This window comes from Talpa occidentalis, unplaced genomic scaffold, assembly GCF_014898055.3.
Source record: "Talpa occidentalis isolate TD23 unplaced genomic scaffold, MPIMG_talOcc4v2.1 talOcc4.13, whole genome shotgun sequence".
Taxonomy (NCBI): Eukaryota; Metazoa; Chordata; class Mammalia; order Eulipotyphla; family Talpidae; genus Talpa; species Talpa occidentalis.
Window position 1 is genome coordinate 72,764,993 of NW_023601322.1, and position 24,408 is coordinate 72,789,400.

Consider the following 24,408-nt stretch of genomic DNA (forward strand, 5'->3'; position numbering starts at 1 on the left):
GCGGCGGGCCGGTCGGCTCTCGGAGACTGCGTGCGCCATGGTGGGGGGCGAGACGGCCGCCGCGGTGGAGGAGCTGGTTTCTGGGGTGCGGCAGGCGACCGACTTCGCGGAGCAGTTCCGCTCCTACTCGGAGAGCGAGAAGCAATGGAAGGCCCGCATGGAATTCATCCTGCGCCACCTGGCCGACTACCGCGACCCGCCCGACGGCGGCGGCCGCCTGGACCAGCTTCTTTCCCTCTCCATGGTCTGGGCCAACCACCTCTTCTTGGGTTGCAGGTGCGGACCCCTGCCGGCTGCCTGACCGTGTCCCCCGCTTCCGACCCGCAGCCCTCGCCCAGCCTGACCTCTGCTCGGGACAGAACTTCCTCCCCAACCTCCAGCCGCAGTGATCAGGCCATGGCTGATTCCCATCCTAGCCAGCCCCGTGCCTGGATATTTAACTTCTCTAAGCTTCAGGTTCCCCGTTTGGAAAACGGATGGTTGTGATGACTACAAAATTAACGGGTGAAAAACACTTAGCACAAGCTGCCATCTAGCAAGAGCTGAGGGCCTGGTGGGCGCTCAAGTTGCCGTTATTTGTGTATACTGTTAGCTCGACCAGCACCTTACAGAGTGCATTTTAAGCCCATTAGCACCTTTCACTCACAAGATAAAGTTGTACAGGTGGAAACTGAGATTCCCCCAGTTTGTACGGGAAGATGAGGGAGAAGTGATATATCAGGGCCACGTAGCCTCTGAGTTGATTGGTGGGTTTTACCATTTATGGCAGGATGTCTTCTGTGGCTCTTGGCTGTTTCTCCTCACTCCCCAGTTTGTGGGACCCTGTGATAGAGCCAGCCTTGCCTTTCTGCCTTTCCACTTATGGAAATAACAGAGTCCGCCTAGAGCCCATTTATGAGGTGTTTGATAAGCACCTCTGCCCCACCATCAAGAAGGTGGAAAATCTCCAGGCTCCCCATATTCTTTTATTTTAATATTCCCTGCAATTGTGTGTGCCCCTTATGGCTGCCTGACTGGTCACATGATTCCCCCAGCCCTAAGTCACTGGGTTTGTTTTTCAGATGTTGGAGGTTATTAGAACAATATTTGGGGAAGCAGTGCCAGACCATCCATTCCTTTTCTCTGCCTTCTGGGTACCTGTGGGATATCCTCTTTAACTGGGTCCAAGATTAGGCAAATGTCAAAAAATTTGACAAATGAAAATAGTTATTTTCATTAGACCAACATTGCACATGTTTAAAAATGAAAAAAATTGAACCCTCATTCCTAATCCACGAATATGTATTACCAAATGTACAGTGCCTTGTCTTTTTTTGTTTGTTTTTTTAAATCTTAAAACACCTCCTCTAGTGGCATTCCTAGAGCCCCTGCTGTATCCACAAGCAGAAAGAACCATTCCCTTAGCTGCTGCTGAAGGTGTGTGTGTTTACCCTGTAGTATCAAATCATTCCTCTGAGAGTTGAGTTTACAATCCTATCTGTAATTTCTTAGTAGCCACAGTGACAAGGTTTTTCTCTTACTCCCTTTTATTGCGCAGTTACAACAAAGACCTTTTAGACAAGGTGATGGAAATGGCTGATGGGATTGAAGTGGAAGACCTGCCACAGTTTACTACCAGGAGTGAATTAATGAAAAAGGTAAATAGGATTTCCAAGTGCTTTTGAAATGGCATGGAGTGATAGCCCCTGCCAGTGTGATGATGTGTCTGACTACATTGTTTTCTGAATGCTTTTATTTACTACCAGAAACATCTAAGCCCTTTTCATTTCTATTTCCCTGTAATTGGTAGAAACCTTTTGATAAATTATGCATTGTTGGTGGAGTAACACATAAACTCAATCCCTTCAGTTCCTCTAGGAACATTATATTTTGAGCATTTTGCAATTTTGATGTTTAAGGAAATGTTGACTAGTGCTCCCACTTACCAAGAAACCTTGATAACATGAACTTATCCTTACCCCAGTTGGGAGGGCCTGACCAGACTTGTTTGGTCCCTCCTATTTGCCAGTGGGAATGTAGATGGACTAATTCCCAAACATCACAGCTATTCCTTATTCTGCAGGGCTTAGTCTGATAGGGAGATGTGGACTTTTTAACCAGTGAACTGTTGCCCACAGAGCCTTGTATCTGGATCCTGGGGTGTAGAGAATGTGGCTGACAGGATGGGACTGAGCAACCCAGGTCCTTGTCAGAATCTCTCAAGACATACTTTTTTCTCATTTCCCCTCTTCTTGGGCAGCAGAATTGGTGTCTCCCAATTTCCTTGTTTATTACTTTACCCCAACTCCTTTTAGAGTCAGTTGTAAACTTCTTGAATCCTTCTGTCTCCATAGCATAGTATAGGCATATGCCGGAGAAGATCCTCAGAAAATACTTACAGAATTGACTCAAGCAGTAGAGTAAATGGGGCTGGCCTCTTTTTAGTTCTACCCTCAGAAACATAGGTAAGCACTTGCCTCACCCTAGTTGGGTCTTGTTTGGGGGGTAAGGTACACTAAGAAGTTTATTTCTGTGTAGGTATCAAGGAATTAAATAATCCTTAACTTCTCAGAAAGTACTTCAGTCCCAAAGAGCACACTCCATTTGATTTTAGATAGATTTCTTCAAGTATTCTTGTAGGTTTTTTTTAGAAGACTTATTTATTTATGCGTACAAGAGCTAGGGTGTAGGATAGGGATGCAGGGAGTTGGGGTATGTGTGAGAAGATTTATCAGAGACAAGAGTGGGGAGCAGAACAGGTGGATCCACTGAAATACATTGCTGAGGGGAGCAGTGGGTGAGATAGGAGAGGTCTGCTGCACCATGTGGGTAGCATCCTGGCTGGGGATTGAATTCATGCTGCAGTGGCTGCAGATAGCTTCATAGTGCTGAGACTTAACCCTTTGTGCCACCAGGGAGTCCCCGAGTTTGTAACTTTTTGAACCCTGTTATAGATTAAAAAAAATCTATGGGCAGTCCTTGGGTGTCTCAGAGCAATGAGGTTCATGGGACCCAGGCAGGGGGCAGCTGCCTGAATACACTCCATGGGGCAGCAGCAGGCAGGGCACAGCGTGAGGTTTCACTTCTTTTTTTTTTTTTTTAATTAATTTATTTATTTATTTATACAAGTACTGGGTACAGTCAGAAGTGTGGAAGGGTGAGAGAATTCACCAGAGACAGAGAAGAGAGCAGAACAGGCAGACCAATGAAATACGCTGCTGAGGGGAGCAGCCGACATAGCAGGAGAGGTCTGCGCGCCATGTGGGACCCTCGTCCGGCGGCCAGGGATCGAACCGGCGCTGCAGAGGCTGCGGGCAGCTTCGCAACCCAGCACTTAACCGCTGTGCCAACGGGGAGGCCCAGGTTTCACTTATTAACTGCTTGTGGCAGATCCTTTCCTTGCTTTTTGCTCCTGAGAGGTATTCTGCCTTCCCTAAGACCTGTTTTTCACATCAGTTTTCTTTTATACTTATCATGTATTGTGCTCTTTTCAGTCATGCTGGGCTGTTAGAAATCACATGTCATATTTGGGCTGTGGACTCCAGGAGAGATCAAGCTTTTGTAATTGATGTGCATGTCCCTAATATCCATAAACCAGTGCGAAGAGACATATGTGTATATGTTGGAGGGGAATGTGTACATTGTAAGAGTGAGTGTGTCTTTCTTTAAATGTTAACTATCTTAAAGAGGTCTTAATAGTGTAGGGAGCCCTTGCTCAGGAGTGTTCTTTTTTGACACAGTTCTTGCACAATGTGAGCCTCTGGAGAGAGTCCTCTGGCAGGGATCTGGCATCCCTGAAACCTGTGTGGCCATTAGACTAATCACTAGCATTAGCTACCTGGAAGAAGCTTGCAGAGAGCCTGTACTTCAGCAGGGAGCAATTTTTGATAATACGTGTTTCACTTTCCTTTAGATAAAATTTATTTTCTTAGCAAAGAAGTTTGAAACTGTTGATGCCACTGAAAATGAAACTCAGTTGAACCTTATAAGGGGGCTACTTAGAGGGTATGCAGAATTTTATCCATTCAAACTCTTGCAAAGTCCATCCTGAGAGGAATTTGTCATACAGACTGGTGTGGTATTGAAGGGATGTCCCCTTCTCCATTGAAGGCCACCCTCTGAACCCACTGAAAAGGGATTTTGTAGCATTCTTTTGTTTTTGTCCTGAGTTTTTCCCAATAGAGGCTGGCAAACAAATAACATTGCAAGCCCAGAGACCAAAAAATCTTGAAGTTGAGTCATGCTCTTGAAAACATCTGTTGAAGTTCTGCCCAGAATAGATCCTTAGCTTTAGAGTTCAGTGGGTTTTGTTTTTTTTAAAAAAGATTTTATTTATTTATGTATACAAGAGCTGGGGTACAGGCCAGAGATGGGGTATGTGTGTGTGTGAGAGGATTCACCAGAGACAGAGTGGGTAACAGAACAGGCAGATCAACTGAAATACACTGCTGAGGGGAGCAGCGGGCAAGTCAGGAGAGGTCTGCCTCACCATGTGGGTTGCTCCCCGGCCGGCTGGGGATTGAACTCGTGCTGCAGAGGCTGCGGATTGCTTCACAGTGCATTGCTTAACCCCTTGCGCCACCAGGGAGGCCCCTCAGTGGGGTTTTAAAGCTAGCTAGTAAGTAGAAATTAATTACTTGGCATTATTGGTCAAAATGTTGGTCCCATCTTGGGACAGGACAGTAAAAATGACTTACATACTTAAGTTCTTTCAAATAAGATTTTTTTAAATATTTTTTTAAATTTTTATTTATTTATATAAGCACTGAGTACAGACAGAAGGGTGGGAGGGTGAAAGAATTCACCAGAGCCAGAGCAGGGAGCAGAACAGGCAGAAGGACCAAAGTACACTGCTGAGGGGAGCAGTAGGAACAGCAGGAGAGGTCTGTGAGCCATTTGGGACCCTCCCTGGGATTGAATCGGCGCTGCAGCGCTGCAGGCAGCCCCGCAGCCCAGCGCTCAACCGTTGTGCCACCAGGGAGGCCCTCAAATAAGATTTTGAAAATACTTTACGCCTGTTTCATAGTTTTGAGACAAGTGGATCTGTCCAACTCTTGTTTTTGTCTGAATAAAGAAATGAACATTGGTATATGATATGTAGTAGATTTATTAATCAGTTGTAGTGTATGATTTTTCTTTTGAAAGAGGGGCATTTGGGCCTCGCTGGTGGTGCAGGGGGTTAAGATGAAGCACTATGAAACTGTCTAGTCACTGCAACATGAGTTTGATCCCCAGCCAGGAAGGTGACCCACATGGCACAGCAGATCTCTCCTGACTCGCCCGCTGCTCCCCTCAGCAGTGTATTTCAGTCAGTCTTCCTGTTCTGTTCCCCACTCTGTCTCTCTGGTGAATCCTCTCACGCCCCACACTTTTGGCCTGTACCCCAGTTCTTGTATGCATAAATAAATCAATCTTTAAAAAAAAAAAAAAGAAGGGGCATTCAACACAAACATATCCAGCAATCTCTGTTACCTGGCCATGCCTAGGTACCTACTGTTAGCTCTTTTGGTTGACCAGCTTAACCGTAGATGAGCAATAATTAACAAAGAGCAGCCGCTCTCAGAAAGGGTGTCATTATGGTGAATGTCCATTAATAGTCCCAAGTGACTGTCTTAATAAGAGAGAGAGATTGACTATAAGCTGTCATTGTTGGCTCAAAGAATAAAGTTGTCAGCTTCATTTCTTGGTCCATTTTTCCTGAGGACATTTTCATTGAAGAGGAAAATTGGCGGTATGGAAAGTAACTACATATGAAATGTGAAAGAGAAATTAGAGAAACAAGCATGCTGCATCTCAAGAGAATCTTTTCTTTGTATTATGCTTTGTCTTGGTAAGCTCTAAGATAATGGGACAGCCACTCCCTTAGTTAAAGCAACTGTGATAAGTATTGTTTTTTTTTTTGGTTTGGTTTTTTTTTATTTTATTTTATTTTATTTATTTATTTATACAAACACTGGGTATAGTTAGAAGCGCAGGAGGGTGAGAGAATTCACCAGAGCCAGAGCGGGGAGCAGAGCAGGCAGAAGGACCGAAGTACACTGCTGAGGGGAGCAGCGGGCGGCAGGAGAGGTCTGCGCGCCATGTGGGACCCTCCTCCAGTAGCTGGGGAGCAGCCGGGGATCGAACAGGTGCTGCAGAGGCTGCGGGCAGCTTCGCAATCCAGCGCTCAACCGCTGCGCCACTGGGGAGGCCAAAGTATTGTTATTTTAAGAAAAAAACGTAGCTGCTCAGATTAGCTAGATTTTGTCCTGTCTCCCAAGATAAAGGCTCAGTGGAGCTACTTTTCTTATCCTCTTAATCCAGTGGAAATAGTAGAAGCTTGTAAAGCTGTGTCTGACCCCAGAGGCCAGCGCTTTGGCCATTGTCTCCTCCCAAAACCTTATGGAAAGGACTATGCTTGTAGCAATGTCAATGGCAGCTGTTGTGCTGCTGTAGTCTTGGCCTGCCTTACTGGAAATCTGAGGGATGGCTTAGGAGATTCTCTTTCCTTTTGGTTTCTCTAGGTGATATTGGATTCTCCTAAAAGGAGAGACTTCTTATATTTTGCTTTTGCTGACAAATTTTGTTTTTTCATTTCTCAAAAAGACAGGCTTAGCTAGGAACTAGGTCATACCTTGAAAACTCTGATTACTAAAAAGACTCTCAGATTGATTCACTCGAACTGCTAAATGTTAAGGAAATCCATTCAAATACAAGGTGACAGCCAAAATGATTTCTTCACACCCTGCTTAAAAGTTGTCTAAAGCCAAGATTAAATTTACCAAAGGTGCTAGAGAGTAACCAGAAAGAATGTATCTGCTTCAGTTCCCTGCTATTTGAAGACATGCATTTACAGTTTCTAATAGTGTGAAATCCAGAAATACATAACCTTCACATCTCTCCTAAATATCCTGACTCAATGTGAAACATTGTGAATTACTACCTGGATTCAGCTGCTTTTAATTTAGAATAATAAGTGTGTGATTCTGCTTTTAGAGCCCTTCATTATAGAGCAAGCCAGGAAAAAAGTTACATTTTTAAGTATTTCTGTTACCAGTTTAAATTGAATATTTATAGATTACAGGTGACAAAACAAGAAAATTTGGTTTTGGCTTCCAAATTGATGGTATGGTTAGTGTTTTGCTGAATTTTTTGGTATACAAGAAGATATTGATAATTTGAGTATATTTAACATCTGGATAGTACATAAATGTTACATCAGTACTATATTGTAATTTATGGATTTGATTCACTGGACTACATGGCTGGCTACATAACCTTTTCTTTTTTTTCAGCATCAAAGCTAAGTGGGAAGATTCGTCACAGGTTCATCATCAGCTACACAGGCTTAGAAAGGACATTGGGATGTTGACCACAGATGCTCTTAAGACCCATGGTATTACCACCATATAGTCAAGAGGCAGTGGGAACGAAAAGGAATCATGTCCAGATTGGTGTTTTAAAAGTTATCATTCTTCCAGTAGATCATTGTGAAAGTATGCATGGATATTTATGTATTTATAAATCATGCCTTCCTTATTTTCAGCTTGAATGTCAGACTTTCGTTAATACCTTTTTTAATGTTGATGTAATAATGACAGGTAATGAATTTTACATTTGGATTTTTCAACAATGTACCTTTAAGTGTGATTCTGCTTCATGGTCTTTTTTTTTCCCGTCCTCCCCTAAGGCAAACCAGATCCCTTATTTCCTTATTTCTATCTGGTATCTATGCCACCCATATATACTCTGCTACACAAATTCATCTTTTTTTTTTTTTTTAAAAGAAATGACTGACATTCAAATCATAAGCCTCGGAAGTCAGCCTACAAAAAAATCTGGCCTTATCTTAAAAACTCAATAGTATAAGATTCCACAGTTATTTGTAGTCTCTAGTAGTTTTCTAAAGTTGCTGGGTAAAGCCCACATTTTCTTCCTGGAGGCAGCCTGAGGCTTCCATCTTCTAGACTTGAGAAATTGCCTTGCATGTGGCCCTTAAACAAATTCTTGTTTAGTGCAATATTGCTTTACTTCTGAAATTCTGATGTTAATATCCCCTGGTTTAGTTAGTGGATCTGTTCATTACCTCCCTTCTTGTTCCCCTTTTTTATTAATTACCCACCATTCATTACTTATTCCAGGCATAAATACTGACAGGGATTGCATTTGTGGGGCAGCATTGTAGTAATCATAGTAGGAGTCACTCATCACTGTGCTTGGTATTGAGGATGGTGGTGAATTAGTGGATCCTGCCTTAGCTTCATAAACACAGGTAATGAAACAATCAGAAGTGCTAAAAGTAGGAGAGCTGGCTATGGGAACATGGTGTATCTGGTGTATCTGGGAGCGAAGAAATGGCAAGACCTTGGCCCATGACTCAAGGCTAAGGTCCAGTGGCACACCTTGTATGGGACATATTTCTGTATATCTTTAGTTCTAATCTGTAACGATCACTAGGGTGGACCAAGTAAAGAAGTCAGGCGCTGTGATCTATAACCTTGTACCAGCCACCTCTCCTCGAGCATTACTTACCTGGAAATGGAGATCAAATCAGTGCTGCAGTAAGGATTAAGATGTTAGAAGGCCATTCAGTGCTCATCGAGCCAGAGCCTTTTCCTCAAATGTAGCTTAGTATCTATTTTGATGATTTGCACAAATTTGTGAGGCTTAAAAAACCAAATTACAAAGTTGAAAGTCATTTTAAAAATGCATTTTCCATGGATTCTATTCAATGCGCCAATAAAACAATAGCTTGTCAGGAACACATTTATTATATGAAGCAAGCTCTGGGCCTACCACATCACCTGAGTTTATTTTTAAAGACTTATCAAAATCAAATTTCCTGATGCCATTTTCTAATGAGCTCATTTCCTCAGCGAAAACTGCTCCTTTTTCTCATCTTTACAACCTCTGTAGCTGTCTCATCTATAAGATTAAGTAGTAGTTTAGAATTTCATCCATTATGTCTCTTCAGATAGAAAGTGACATAGAAATCTAAAATGTTGCATTGCTTTGAAACAGGAGCTCACACCAGATAAAAGCTGCAAGATACTGGCTCCTACAATCCTGCCCAAGACTTGGGGTGAGGATCAAGTTGAGATCATCAGAAAGGACATGGTAAAGTATTACATGAAGTAGAAATGAAGAGGATCTTTTCTGTTAAAGGCATAACCCTAAAGACCTTGTGAGAAGCAAGTGCTAATAGTACAATTTAAGTTCTGTTAACAGTGTTGCCTCAACTTCATGTTATCCAGGAAATTGCTTTTGAAACATTCTTTTGAGTCTGTGGCCCACTTGATCAATTCTTTACTTTCACAGAGGAAAAGATTCCCTCTTGACTTTTCCAGACTCTGTTTGGACCTGCGGCTTATCTATTCCATGAGCACAGGAAGGAATCGCATTAACACCCATCCTCTGATGCTTTGCTACCTGTAGTGAATGACAGTGAAGATATACACTATCGTATCTGAAATGCATTTTTTTAAAGCAAGTTTTTTTTTTTTTTAAGATTTATTTATTTATTCATACAAGCACTGGGTACAGTCAGAAGCGCAGAAGGGTGACAGAATTCAGCAGAGCCAGAGCAGGGAGCAGAACAGGCAGACCAACGAAGTACACTGCTGAGGAGCAGAACAGGCAGACCAACGAAGTACACTGCTGAGGGGAGCAGCAGGTGCTACAGGAGAGGTCTGTGCACCATGTGGGACCCTCGCTGACGGCTGGGGATTGAACCGGCGCTGCAGTGGCTGTGGGCAGCTTTGCAGCCCAGCGCTCAACTGCTGCGCCACCAGGGAGGCCCTGGTGGGCATTTTTTTATTGACTGAAGTAATACCCTAAATGTCAGGTAACATGGTTATCCCCAGCTGTGCAGTACTAAAGTCTAGGCCAGATACCCTTATATCTGGAAGAAGGTCAACTTTCGAGGCCTGAGACTTGTCATCTAGTCATAGCTCTCACTCTTGACTAGTTCAGGGACACCTTTCAGTTCTGTAGGAAGAGTAAACACAAATCTTAAGAGGAAAGTGTCTTAGAACTGCAACAGATTTTGGTCATATGGGAATTTTTTCCTTAAATAAGTGCATGCTAAAAATAATCTCTGTCCTCACAGGGATTTATAGCTATGTATCTATCTATACATATCTTCAGGGAAGAAACAAAATGTCGCCTGGCTTGCTTTTCATTAAAATAAATAGCATTTTGGGCCTCCCTGGTGATATAAGGGGTTAAGCCTCAGCACTATAAAGCTATCACTAGCCGAAGTGGCACGAGTTCGATCCCTGGCCAGGGAGCTGACCCACATGGTGCAGCAGACCTCTCCTGTCTCGCCCGCTGCTCCCCTCAGCAGTGTATTTCAGTAGATCTGCCTGTTCTGCTCCCCACTCTTGTCTCTGGTGAATCCTCTCACTTCCACACCTCTGGCCTGCACCCCAGTTCTTGTATCCATAAATAAATAAAAGTAAATCTTTAAAAAAAAAGTTACAACTCCCAGGGCTAGCAACTGCTCATTTTAAAACCAAATGTGAAGTGATTTCTCACATTGCCAGCAGTGGGGGCCATCCATTGCATGTGCTTTTGCCAGAGATGGAGGTGTGCCATAAGCCTTGCCTGCAGACAAGAGGGCCACCAGAGGTGGGGTGACTACATTGGAACATTCATTTGGAAATCAAATAGTAAAAAGTGAGACTATAAACTCCAATTAGATGGAGCTAACTACTTATTCTAGGCATGGACTTGTGACCCAGAGCTTTTTCCTTTGACAGTGCTGTCAGACTTTGATGCCTCTTCACAACGTAACCCAGGCGGGTCGCAGCCCAATTCCCACCCCCCTTTCCCTGCCCAGGAAAAGTAGGCGAATGAACTAAAAATATCCTTGAATATGGCCCTCCAATGTCAGTTGCCTGAGAGAAGGTTTTTAGGAGCCTGAGGCAGGTCTTGTCCTCTCCTGGTTTAGTGAAGGGGCAATTAACAGTACAGTGGTCAATCTTGAACTTAGTGATGACTTGTTAGAAATCCCTTGTTAGAAATCCCTTGTTAGAAATCCCTTGTTTTGCTGTGAATGCCCATTAGGGCTGCATTTTCTTTTCCCTTTGACATTTTCTCATACAAAGGATGTTTATCCCTAGGTGTGAATTGGTAGGTATTTCTTCCTCCTGAGTTGGTTCACCTCAGTGTAGGGGATCTGCAAGGTAGGGATGCTTATTTCAATCTTCATTGAGGACTCAGTGGAAAAGCTAATGTGTGTGAAAGTACCTGGCACTTGGGGAGCCTTACTGCTTCATTCTTGCCCTGCTTTCCCTTTAAGGACAACCTGGGAAGACATGAAATGTTTCAACTATCTTGAATTTACACAAGAGAAAAATGAGCACTTCACAGTTACCTACCAGACCAAGCTCCACCCCCAGCGCTATAATAGGGCAGACCTTTTCTATTTTAGTTGTCCAGCCAGTCTTAACATATGAGTTGCCACCCATTAAGTATTCAGTAGTTATGTTGACTCAACAAACGATGACAGGCACGGAACAATGGAGAACCAATCAAATGCCACTGCTCTGGAGGGGGCAGAAGCAAAACCTCCAAGATGGAGGAAAGGAGACAGCAGGTGGCCAATTCTGGCTACAGCTTGGATATTCACTGTAGTCTTCCCACATTTGGCACTTCGGGAGCCAAGTACTACCTGTTATGGCTGGGGCTTGCACATGCTGTGAGCAGATGCTTTGCTGTGGTATTATTGACTGTATAGTGGAAGACTTGCCCAAGTTAACCCTGTGAACACCTAGACTCCTTAATACTCTGGGTATGAATTGTGGACCCTAGCTGACTGGGAATAGTTGGGCTAGGACCGACACCTGCAGTCCCCACTTCCCCTTAAGCTATTTTCAATTTCTCAGGTGATGAGACAGTGACTCATGCTTCCTTTTGCCTTTCTGTGTTTACCAATTTTTTTATGACTATGTTCTACTTTTATAACAAGACCCAGAAAAGTGCTAATTGTACCGAGAATTTGGATCTTGGACCCAGGAAGTCCTCTGCTGTTCTACTGGCCTCCTGCCCAGGCACCAGTGGTTGGTTCTAAGCTTCAGTTTTTGGTATTTAGGACTTTGGTACTTACAGCCTGATTCCTCAGACTTCATCTTGAGAGAATGCCATGGTGATTATGATTTGTTCTAAAGTTGCTCTGTGCAAAATACCCAGCCCCTGTCAGAGAACTTGTAAGGGCTAAGAAAAGCCAGGGAGGGCAACTTCTTTCCTGAACAAATGGGTTCATCAACTACCACCCCCAGGCCGTGTTACTGCCCTTACTGATCTTTCTGGCTTGTAAAATATTTCCTCCATGAGACTGATGTTTTCAATCTAAAGGCAACCTTCTGCTCATGTGCAGGTACAGTCCTGGAAGCCTAACCTCACTATAGCACCTCCAGTTTAGTAATCTAGCTTTTCTTTGGAGATATTCCAAGTCATTAGCTGTTGATATTGGGTTGGCATCTCTGGATTCTGCTATTCTCTGCCCAGTAGATAACTAGGCCAACCAGCTTCTTATTCCTTGCTGTCTCTGTATTGGCACCAACACATAAACATAGACTGTCAACAATTTTTGGAAAAAGGCTTTATACAGGGGCCACAGAGCAGTAAGTATCTTCATTTGACATTCTCTTTAGAAGTGCTGCTAGTCTAATTCAAGTGGTAGGCTGTGGTAGTCTTGGCAAAAGGCCTTGTTTATAGAGGGGGGCAGGGAAGAGGGAAAACACTATCCTTTGGATTTCAGACAGGAAGCAGCATTAAGAGGTCTGTCTGAACTGTTTTTATGTTTGTATTCTGGCAGCATTCAGGACACCACAGAATCCTCCCAACATTCCAGGGAAAATGTTAACTGAATGGATCAGGTGGATGGACCCCAAGGGGATCCTTTCAGAAATAGGGCATGGCCCTCTGTAGGAATGCTCCCAAGCCAGTGACACTTGAGGAATCTGTTTTCCAGGAAAGGCTACATCAGCTGTCCTCCCCACAAAAGACTGTAGAAATATCATACTTGTCACCAAGACTATCACATATAAAGACTTCATTAGAGAAGTTGGCTGGTTAGACTGCTAAAAGGTTATTTGTTGAAGAGTATGTACACTAAATATAGTCTTTCCAAAGATATCATTCTAGAAGTCACTGACAAAACAAAAGCATCATGTGGTCAAAATCTAGCACTCAGTAAATGGCAGAGTTTCTGAAAGTTAGTCTACGCAGGCTTCTCACCCAAGTATAAGCCTTTCAAATGCCAAAGAATCTTGGAACCCTGCCTTCTGGATTTCTTGATTTCAACTAGCAAGGAGCTAATGTTGCTGAGTCACATACCCAACAAGATTTGTTAAGGACATATCACATTCATCTTTTAGGCCCAACTATCAATAGAAAAAAAGCCCTACTCCATGCCATGTATGAACAGTGAACTTAAAAACCTCAAGGTATTACTAACAAAATTGTTTTTTTTTTTTTTTTAATAGAGGCATGTCTTATTTATTTGTTTGTTTGTTTGTTTTTGTTTATACATGCACTGGGTACAGTCAGAAGTGCGGGAGGGTGAGAGAATTCACCAGAGCCAGAGCAGGGAGCAGAGCAGGCAGAAGGACCGAAGTACACTGCTGAGGGGAGCAGCGGGCGGCAGGAGAGGTCTGCGCGCCATGTGGGACCCTCCTCCAGTGACCGGGGAGCAGCTGGGGATCGAACCGGCGCCGCAGAGGCCACGGGCAGCTTTGCAACCCAGCGCTCAACCACTGCGCCACCGGGGAGGCCCTAACAAAATTGTTTTAAAAGCTGTCGTGTAGTGGGCCTCCCTGGTGGCCCAAGGGCTTAAGCATAGCAGTATGAAGCGATCTGCAGCTTTGGTAGCACAAGTTCGAATCCCTGACCGGCCAGGGATCTACCCACATGGCGCAGCAGACCTCTCCTGACTTGCCCACTGCTCCCCTCACAGTGTATTTCAGTCAATCCGCCTGTTCTGTTCCCCACTATGTCTCTGGTGAATCCTCTCACCCCCTGCACCTCTAGCCTGTATGCATAAATTAAATCTTTAAAAAATTAATAAAAGCTGTTGTATAGTGATGGTTGAAGAGAACTTGCCAAAGAAAAATGGCACAGACATTTGTGTTTTCTTTTTCAAAGGGTAAAGGACAATTATTTCAACAAAATTTTGTTTCTGTACCTATGTTCTGTGTCATCATATGCTAGAATAAACTGAAGATAACTTACTTTCCCTTTATCTGACAACTCATTTTTTCCCCTAACTAGATGAAAACTGAACAGGACCACCATCTTCCACAAGGTAGCTTTTGAACTACTGACGATTCTATTATAATCGCCACATAACAAATGCCTTTGGGACTTTGCATTGTTGGATGCAAAAGAAAGTAAGTATAATAAATTACAATCAAGATCTAAAAATTAAAACCCTATCCCTTAAAACTTGGGAGAATTGAGAGCTCAAAATACCTTAGACATAATTCTAACTTCTGCTGTGAGTTCCAAAGTATTAAATGAAGACAGGTACCTTCTTTCTTAAGCATAAAACAGACTTATTAAAAGGCATCTTAAATAGCCTTCTTCTCCATTACCTTCCACCTACATGAGTAAGAATTTTTTAGATCAGTTCTAGAAGTTATTTGGATTCATGGGACTTTATTTTGGGGGGCTGGGTATATAGACTCAAGAATATTTCTAGGAAGGGGATGAATCCTTATTTCCTACAGGAATAGTAGTTACTAGTTCAAAGACCAGACTGCCTGGGTTCAGCTCCCAGCTGTATCATGTAGTAGCTGGTTGACCTTGGGCAAGTCATTTAATCTTTCTGTACCTCGTTTCCCCATCTGTAATGTAATACCGCCTACCTCATTGGATTACTGAGAGTCTGAAATGAGATTAATATATGTTAAAATGCTTAGAATAGTGCCTTTCACAGAGTGTGATGAGTACTAGTACAGAGGAACTGCATCACAAATGAATTTAAACTTTACAATTTTGTTAAACTTCCTTAAATTACAACAAACTTAATTATGCCATACCATACATTAAGTTTATACTTAGAATTTAAAAGTAAATACTTTTTGTATGACATAAGCTTGTAAACTGAAGGTTTTACATATGGAATTCAACCAGAGAAATAGGAATCTGTTCCAAGACTTAAAAAAAAATGGAGTAATCTGGGCCTCCCCGGTGGCGCAGCGGTTGAGCGCTGGGTTGCGAAGCTGCCCGCAGCCTCTGCAGCGCCGGTTCAATCCCTGGCTGCTCCCTGGCCACCAGAGGAGGGTCCCACATGGCGCGCAGACCTCTCCTGCCGCCCGCTGCTCCCCTCAGCAGTGTACTTCGGTCCTTCTGCCTGCTCCGCTCCCCGCTCTGGCTCTGGTGAATTCTCTCACCCTCCCGCGCTTCTGACTGTACCCAGTGCATGTATAAACAAACAAACAAACAAATAAATAAATAACATGCCTCTATTAAAAAAAAAAAAATGGAGTAATCAAGAGAACACTCCTAAATTTTTTTTTTCAATGGGAATATAAAGGCGATGTCAGTTTTACCCATGTGTTTAATTTAGGGAGTTAGAGTTCACTGCAAAATAAATTATAACTCCCTTATAATTATCAATCAATACTTGGAATAACTGTTCCAATTTTAAATAGGGAAAGGAAAACAGGTTAAGGATAAAAATAGATTTTAAAGCAATATCCAAATAACATTTAATGAAGAGGAAAGACTCACAGCTACTGTATATTTAATCTAAGTGTCCGTCACTGTAGTAAATGCCTGTAGAAACTATAATTTGTTTTAGAGTTGAATAGAAATGCATCATACATTTAATATGACCAAAAGTACCTTTAAATAAAGCATCTTTTTTTTTTTTTTGGCCATGATTTCAGTGAGTGAACTCATTTGTGTCAAAGTTCCCTAAGTTTGTACACTTACCCCCCAAATTGCCAAGTAGTAACTTTTAAAGAGAAACATAAGCACTTATCTTTGCAATGTTAAACAACGCTTAATAAATAGAAGGTGTAGATACTGCTATCCTCCTCTTCCAATAAAAAAGAAACCAGTCTTCTGATAGAGAAGCTGTTAGCTTACTCTTACATTAGTATGGATATGACAAGAAAATCCTGGGGTTACTGAAATAGCTGTTGTTTACTACTAGAAAGACTACACAGGTGATTCAACAGAATTTACTTGTATATTTTCCATTTTCTATACTATTTGAAGGCATAAGATAGCTTTGTATTAGCTTTCTACAATACTGTGTTTTAAGTTTATCCAGTAAACTACGATGCAGTTACAACTTTTATACAACTTAGGAGATAAGAAAAAAAAATCTCCACAAGAGAAAGCAATTCAGCAGGCCCTGATAGTAAAACATTTTCCCAGAATAAACAGATATGCAATTGCATTAAAAGGCAGTATTTTTCAAATATTTAAATTACACCAAGATTCCTCCCAAATATCTGCCTTGTTCAAATCAATGCAACCAAATTCTTATTTAGTGTTAATAGTGGGGCATGGATTTTTGGTAAATGTTTTTATGGGTTGTACTTTCATTATCAATCTTCTAAAGTGCTATCAAGCAGCAAAGTAAGTTGCATCAGTTCTCTGCTCATGGTAGATGTGCCAGTTCCTCATGTAGAGGTGCAAATTGTGAAATTGCAAAAGGTACAGTTTAACAGTAAGTAGTGCATGAAGAAACAGTAACGAGTGCCCTAAATACAGAGTTGGACAGAATCAAACCAATTATGTCTACAATTGCTCAATTGAAACCAATATAGGTATAGTCAAAACAAAGTTCGAGATTATAATTGGTGTTTAGAATCAAATTTGAAGAATTTCTTGATAAAATATCTGTTCTTTTGAAATTGGAAATGAAACTATCAATTAATGGAGAGCTAGAGACTTATTAACCCCTCCTACACAGATAAGGAAATAAGTGACAAAGTCTCTTGCACTGAAGTTATGTATTTTAACAGCTTTACATGTAATATTCATATATAAAAAACTTTAAGTGCTTTTCTCCAATTTAAAAATCTAAAGAATTCAAAAATAAGGCATTCAATATTTGAAAAAAGTACAGATTTACAAAATGTGTATATTCTGTCATGAAAACTCCACACCAACATTATACACTTGGAAAAAAATACAAACAGGATATATTACAAATTTATGTAAGCAATAACTTAGTTCACACCATGCAATAAAAAGTACATTAATCAAGATACACAAGCTTTGTAGGTTCTAAACTGAAGGACTTTTTTTTTTCTGCAGAATCCTTAAAACCTGTGGCACTTAAAATTTGTTAGCCTTTCTACTGAGAGGTAAATTATACACAACAATGATGAAAAGATTAACAGACCAGTTGTCTATTATGAATCATTCCAGCTTTGTTCAACAATGGCCGAAACTCTTTTCTCATATTCCCGTTTGTTTTCCTGATAAAGCTGTGCTGCCTGGCTATTGGCTGGACTATTCGGATTCGGTTCATCCAGCAGAGACTAGAAGTAAAGAGAAAAAGAAAAAAGATTTGCAGAGGGATTCTTTATGTTAACATGAGTCAGACAATGGTGCATACATGTTGATACAAAACAACAGAAATTATTCAATAAAGAAATGACAGAAATTAGCATGTCTTATTTTTAGGTCTAAATACTTTTAGTAATGGCTTGATGCAGTTTTCCAATGCTAGAGAATATGAGCTCCCCAAACAATTATTTTTTAAATTGCCTTAAGACTTCATATTTCAATAAAGGATTACGTGTGTGTATATAAAATCTACATGAAGACTTCTAATTTCAGAGAACAGCATTCTTCTGCACACTGGGGTTATTAACCAGGAAATAAACAGCTTGATTTGGTTAACATACAATACCTATAACTGGCTGAGCAAGTAACATTTTCCAAAGTTAACCTCTAGTTATTTTGCAAATAATAATTTGGTTGGGTAATGAATCTTAGTCCCTTTAATCAACAAAACACATGCATGGCGCATCAAGGGAATGAAATACAAAATGTTTGTAAGATGACCTGAATTAAAACAGAAATGAGTCACAAACCCAATTATTCTGCTTCTCTCAAATCCATGTAACTGAAACATCCCATACTCCACCCCACCAAAATTGTTGTTCAAGGTCAGGTCTCAAATACTGTGGCAGAGTGCTTTGGCAAATATTGATAGTTACCTACTGTACTTTTCTTTTTGTAAACACATTTTCTTGTACCCAATGTTTCTTTGCACTTCAGTTTCTTGAGGTTCCTATGGTTTTCGAAGTAGTCATTTTTATCTCTCTCTTAAGGAGACTTTCCATTTTTCTCTACAACCTCTAGTCATGAGCACAAATAAAAGTTGACTGGTGAGAATACGTTACTAATCTATGATCAGGAAAATGATTGTGGATTTGATCATATGTGGTCACTAGTGAGAACGTAGACTAGTCACCTGAAAATAATGTGTTTCTGTCTACACTCTGTGATGCTTTCCACAGTGTAGTGGCCATCACATTGCCTCACACAAGCTCTCCCATGGTTACCTGGGTGTGAGGAAGGTTTAATCACTGAGTCTTTACATTCTCCTAAAAGAGCAAATATACCACAGAATATTTGAAAAATCACGATGCATTCTAAGACATACCTGAATTGATGTTAGGATAGAAGATACATCATATGTTGGACTCCATCTATTCTGAAGGATATCTAAACATATGCTACCATCAGCATACACTGCAAAGACAACACTAAAACTGGTTACATATTTACTTGGTCATATCTAATAACAGTTAAGAGAAATCTTTACCACAAAAGCCGAATCCTGACTACTCAGAAGTTCTGAGCATCAGAAAGTAAATGAACCCTTTTGTCTCACAGAAAAACTTACCTTAAAACTAAGGTCTTTGCATTTATTCATCAGGAGGCTGAGAGTTTTTTAACACAGCACATACAGCAAATCAGTTTTACTCCTTATTTCTAAATGTTAAGTAAACTCTTGGAAAAAAAGTTTCTTTTTTGACTTACCAACTCCACTCCTGGAAATTATTCCAGCAGAAATAATATGGGCATGTAATTGAAAAATTGGAAACTATCCTATGGCTCATAAAGAGGGTACTAGTTAAACAATGGTACATTCATATAACCAACACATACCAATGTAGCCACCAAAAATAATCTATATACCCTATGTTCATTGATGCAGAAAGATACCCTTGCTAAATTACCTTGTTACCTATAATATAAAATTAATATATATAAATATTTTCATAATAGAAAAGAAACAGTTGTAAGACTAAATACCAAATCTAAGTGGTAGATATGTATAAGTTATGAAGGATCTTATTTCCTTTACCTTTTCATCATCAAAAACTAAAAATCAAGTGGGTAAGATGTTTTAAATGTCTTTTTTTTTTTTTTTTTAAGATTATTTATTTATGCAAGCACTGGGTATAGTCAGAAGCGAGGGAGTGTGAGAGGATTCACCAGAGCCAGAGCGGGGAGCAGAGCAGGCACAAGGACAGAAGTACACTGCTGAGTGGAGCAGCAGGAAAGGTCTGCGTGCCATGTGGGACCCTCCTCTGGTGGCCAGGGAGCAGCCGGGGATCAAACCAGCGCTGCAGAGGCTGCGGGCAGCTTCGCAACCCAGCGCTCAACTGCTGCGCCAACGGGGAGGCAGGCCCTGTTTTAAATGTCTTTAACATTTGGGAGGCTTCTTCCTTCCTCCCTCTTGGGACTGACTATGTAAAAACACCATGGAATAATTCAATGGTGGTATGTTTTTTCAGGCTTTTAATTCATTTTCCTTTTTTTAAAAAGATTTATTTATTTATGCATACAGGAACTAAGGTACAGGCCAGAGGTGTGTGGGGTGAGAGGATTCACCAGAGACAGAGGAACAGAACAGGCAGACTGAAATACACTGCTAAGGGGGGCAGCGTGCGAGACAAGAGAGATCTGCTGCGCCACGTGGGTAGCTCCCTGGCCAGGGAATGAACTTCTGCTACAGAGGCTGCGGACTGCTTCATAGGTTGCATCTTAACCCCTTGCGCCTCCAGGGAGGCCCTCATTTTCCATTTTTTACTTGCTTGTATATTTATTTTTAGAAGTTTATTACTATTTTTCATAAATTACTAAATAACCTTTACAAATGAATTTGTTCTTCTCTGAATTCTTGCTGCTATATTACACTTCTATTGCTTGGTTATGAATTGCTATCTGAAAGAATTATTTTCCAAAATATTTAAGCTCTTTTTAATAACTTCTACTCATTTAATGTGATTCCTTCCCTCCCCGACCCCAATTAAGGTACTTTCAAGAGGAATCTAAAAAAGTTCATGGACATTTGAGATTTAATTTCAAGAGTGTTCAAAGTGCTGTTTAAAATTGCAAACTGAAAATCAACTGGACACTAAATTATGGTAAATTCATATAACAACATTTTACAGTCACTAAGAATAATGCAAAAAAATATTCAGTAAGGGAAAATGTTTGCAGTACATTAAAAAATTACTTAACTTTACATAAAATATCCAAATGGTATATAAACATCTATTTGAATTTTTTTTTAAAGATTTATTTATTTATTTATTTATTTATTTATTTATTTATTTATTTATTTATTTATACAAGCACTGGGTACAGTCAGAAGCACGGGAGGGTGAGAGAATTCACCAGAGCCAGAGCGGGGAGCAGAACAGGCAGAAGGACCGACGGACACTGCTGAGGCGAGCAGCGGGCGGCAGGAGAGGTCTGCGCGCCATGTGGGACCCTCCTCTGGTGGCCAGGGAGCAGCCGGGGATCGAACCGGCACTGCAGAAGCTGCTGGCAGCTTCGCAACCCAACGCTCAACCTCTGTGCCACTGGGGAGGCCCTATTTGAATTTTTTAAAAGCTTAAAAAAAAAGCTTAAGCAACCAATTTTTTCTTATCTTTCACATTCTTACAAATAATATTACTATAAAATCAGAAGTTGTCAAAATTTTATTTCAAATTTGATTCAAAACTGCAAAATTCAAAACTGTCTAATATTAACATGGAAAGAATATAGGGCAGCAAAGAAGTGTTTTAATAGCCAGGAAGAGCAAAAAGGAAGTTAGTTCTATAAGTAAAGAAACAACTCCTCCCCACCCCCATCATTTGCAAAGTCTAATAAACTGCTACTTACCATTTGGATGAAACATTTTGGATAAAAACCTAACAGTTGGCGGTTTATTTGGGTATTCTTCAGAAAATTCTATTACTAGTTTAAAAGTACCTAGATAGAAACAAACCAAAACAGTTATAGTAAAAACAAGCACATTTTAAACTTGTCATCACTGCATTCCCATCCCCATATTGGTTTTTGCATATAAAGTAAATGTACTTTCATTTATACTATATTAGACTAATAACACAAAAAAGCAGTAAGCACTTGGAGAACAAGCATGTTTCACGTGCTCACAGTGAGTATTAAATAAATGAATGTCATATTTTAAGAAGGCAATTTGGCCCTTGCTACCCAAATTTCAAATGCTCACGTGGAAAATAGAACAGTTTATTATAGTTCAGAAAGGGGTGTCAAAGGATTCTGAGAGAGGGTGACTACACAAAGGACTCCGATTTCAGTAGGCTTGGGTGGTAAAATTAAAGTTCTATTCTGTCCCCATAGGAATCCCTTCGCTTTGCATTCAAGAATCAGTGTTAGTCTGTCTACTTCAGTTATAGGCCAACACAGTACATTTAATCAGTCTGAGTCAGTATTTTATGGTCAATAGAGATGGCAGGCATTTAAAAAATTATGCATTTGTAACAAAGTCAATTAGCTCATAGTGTACAAATAACTCCAATTCCAAATCTAGTTCACAAAAATAACCACTATTTAAGGTCTGTGTTTCTCTTTGTAGACTCCTTTTGTATTCATTCAAGTATCCAGAGGTTGGAGAAGTGATGCAACTACAATCCCTTGCACTTGCACATATATATGTCTCTATAGGTTCATTCCTTATTTCTTCAATGTTGTTTTATAAAAATCAAAACAAGAAGCCCTTTCTTTTTTTTTTTTAAAATTTAAATTTTATTTTTATATTCCCCATAAAATTGCAACCCCCTTATTTTGAACCCAATCCCCCCTTTCCCCAAACCCCACCCCCCATAGAGTGCCCCTGGTTCATAGTTTGTTGATTTTGATTTTTACTTTCTTATAGTTATTCTTTTTCCTGGTCTCTTATTTAAGTTTTCTAGAGTCCTGCTTATGAGTGACACCATCCGGTATTTTTCTTTTTCTTTCTGGCAAGAAGCCCTTTCTTAACCTCATTTCTAAGCTCATCACTTCAGTTTTTCAAGCTTAGAAGCCCATATTTAATATAATATTTTGTATTTTATCATCATGTATTTGGCATACAAACTCTACCTCCTTACATTTTTGTTGTCTTTTGGAAATTTGCGATGGGGGGGGGTGTCAAAGCTACAAACAAAATCAAAGGTGATTTATACTTCACATTATAATACATTAATAGGGTACTATGTAACCTACTATTAGTGAAGTTGGCCTTATTTTTTTTCTACATATTCTTTTAGCTTACATTTTAATTTTCTTTAATTACAAAAATATACAACATAAAAATTTCAAACACACACAAATACGAAAAGCTATTTTAAAACCTTTTTATGTTATGGGGTTTCAGGACCCAGTTACACTCTTACTCCAACCACTGCCAAACTTCTAATATGAAACCACTAAATGTGATGGTGGGAAGAGATGCATGCAATAGCATTTGCTTTATGAAATTTAATGGTATTTCTAATGTGGAGATACAATAAAATAATATCAAGAATACCATATATAACATTAAAATGCAGTAAATTAGAAACTGATGAGGTTTACTATTTATCTTTTGAAGGTATAATTTTTTTAAGGCTTCATTTATCTTTGTATGTAAGAACTGGGGTGCATGCCAGAGGTGCTAGGGGTAAGAAGATTCACCAGAGACAGAGTGGGGAGCAGAACAGGAAGATCTACTGAAATATACTGCTAAGGGGAGCAGCAGGTGAAACAGCAGAGGTTTGCCATGTGGGTTAAGCTCCCTGGCTGGGGCTCGAACTCAAGCCATCACAGTGGGCTATGGCAGTAGTAGCACTGAGACTTAACCCCTAGGCCACCAGGGAGGCCCTGAAGATGTAATTTCATTGAAAAATACTGACTCTAGGGCCTCCTTGGAGGCACAAGGGGTTATGCACAGCACTATGAAGCAATCCCCAGCCTCTGCAGCACAAGTTCAATCCCCAGCCCGCCAGGGAGAAACTCACATGGCGCAGCAGACCTCCCCTGATTCACCTGCTGCTCCCCTCAGCCATGTACTTCGGTCAATCTGCCTGTTCTGTTCCCCACTCTGTCTCTGGTGAATCCTCTCACCCCCAGTATCTCTGGCCTGTACCCCAGCTCTTGTAGGCATAAAGAGATATTTTTTAAAAAAATTGATTCTAATAACCAGATTACAAAAATTCCCAAAATCTTAAATCTGTTCTCACAAAACTGGTAAAAGCTGCCACTAGTATACCACTGGCTATACCTACTGATAGTTGTATTAGAAAATATTACTAAGAAAATATTCAAACTGTAAACCCATTATGTATTAATAATGCATATTTAATGAGAAATAACTATTCTACCCTTCCCCCAAAGTAGTGAACAGGCTAGCACTGCTTAACATTTTGGCAATTTTCATTAGTGACTGGCTTAAGATAGCTGGATTCTCTTAACTGCTTCTTCATTCAATGTTGTAATATACTGCTTTGCCTGAGGTACATGAAAAAAAAATCAGATCTCACATAAATGTTTTTGAAAAAGGAAGGAATATTTACATATAATTGTAGAGACCTTAACATTACATCAAAGAAATCCTAAATTTTTAAAGGCTAGTGACAACGCAGAATTAAAAACCATACAAATTAGCTTTTCTATCAGCTTCACTGAAATCTGTTGCATACTGCATAAATCTTTCGTTCATGTTATTTTTAATTTGTCATATGGAGGGCCTCCCTGGTGACGCAAGGGGTTAAGATGCAGCACTATGAAGCTATCCGCAGCTACTGCAGCATAAGTTCGATTCCCTGGCTGGCCAGGGAGGTGATCCACATGGCATAGCAGACCTCTCCTAACTTGCCTGCTGCTCCCCTCAGCAGTGTATTTCAGTAAATCTGCCTGTTCTGTTCCCCACTCTGTCTCTGGTGAATCGTCTCACCCCACACACCTCTGGCCTGTACCCCAGCTCTTGTATGCATTAATAAATAAATCTTAAAAAAAAATTTTGTCATATGGAAAATATTGGTTCGTAAGTCTTCTATCCAAATCTTCTAAATGTTGTACTATTATTTCATTATTATATTTCATCAAAAAGAAATCATGGCAGTTAATACCATCTACTGATTTCATCGGAGATTTCTTAAAGTATTGGGAAGCTGTTGTTTTATCAGCAGC

General features: G+C 40.5%; 2 protein-coding genes across 15 annotated transcripts in view; one reads left to right on the forward strand and one right to left on the reverse strand.

Moving 5' to 3' along the window:
- On the forward strand, nt 1–20,036 carry CDKN2AIPNL (CDKN2A interacting protein N-terminal like). 14 transcript variants are annotated; one of them, XR_008551455.1, is made up of 7 exons: nt 8–276; nt 1,538–1,637; nt 7,254–7,354; nt 8,980–12,584; nt 13,341–13,409; nt 14,233–14,351; nt 19,793–20,036. XR_008551455.1 is itself a non-coding variant. In XM_037509309.2 (3 exons), the coding sequence occupies exons 1-3, from the start codon at nt 38–40 to the stop codon at nt 7,263–7,265; spliced, it is 351 nt and encodes a 116-aa protein (XP_037365206.1). In that variant the 5' UTR covers nt 1–37; the 3' UTR covers nt 7,266–8,973. The 14 variants fall into 14 exon arrangements, 1 of the variants encoding a protein (XP_037365206.1); XR_008551458.1 differs by having other exon boundaries at nt 8,980–12,106; nt 12,338–13,409; XR_008551459.1 differs by having other exon boundaries at nt 8,980–12,106; nt 12,472–13,409.
- UBE2B (ubiquitin conjugating enzyme E2 B) overlaps nt 16,492–24,408 on the reverse strand; it is a 13,281-nt gene continuing 5,364 nt past the window's right edge. Inside the window, exons 4-6 of the mRNA XM_037509311.1 lie at nt 21,118–21,207; nt 18,599–18,687; nt 16,492–17,465 (exon numbers count right to left, since the gene is read on the reverse strand). Coding sequence (XP_037365208.1) covers nt 17,337–17,465; nt 18,599–18,687; nt 21,118–21,207 — 308 coding nt within the window. The 3' untranslated portion in view covers nt 16,492–17,336. The remainder of the gene's footprint in view (nt 17,466–18,598; nt 18,688–21,117; nt 21,208–24,408) is intronic.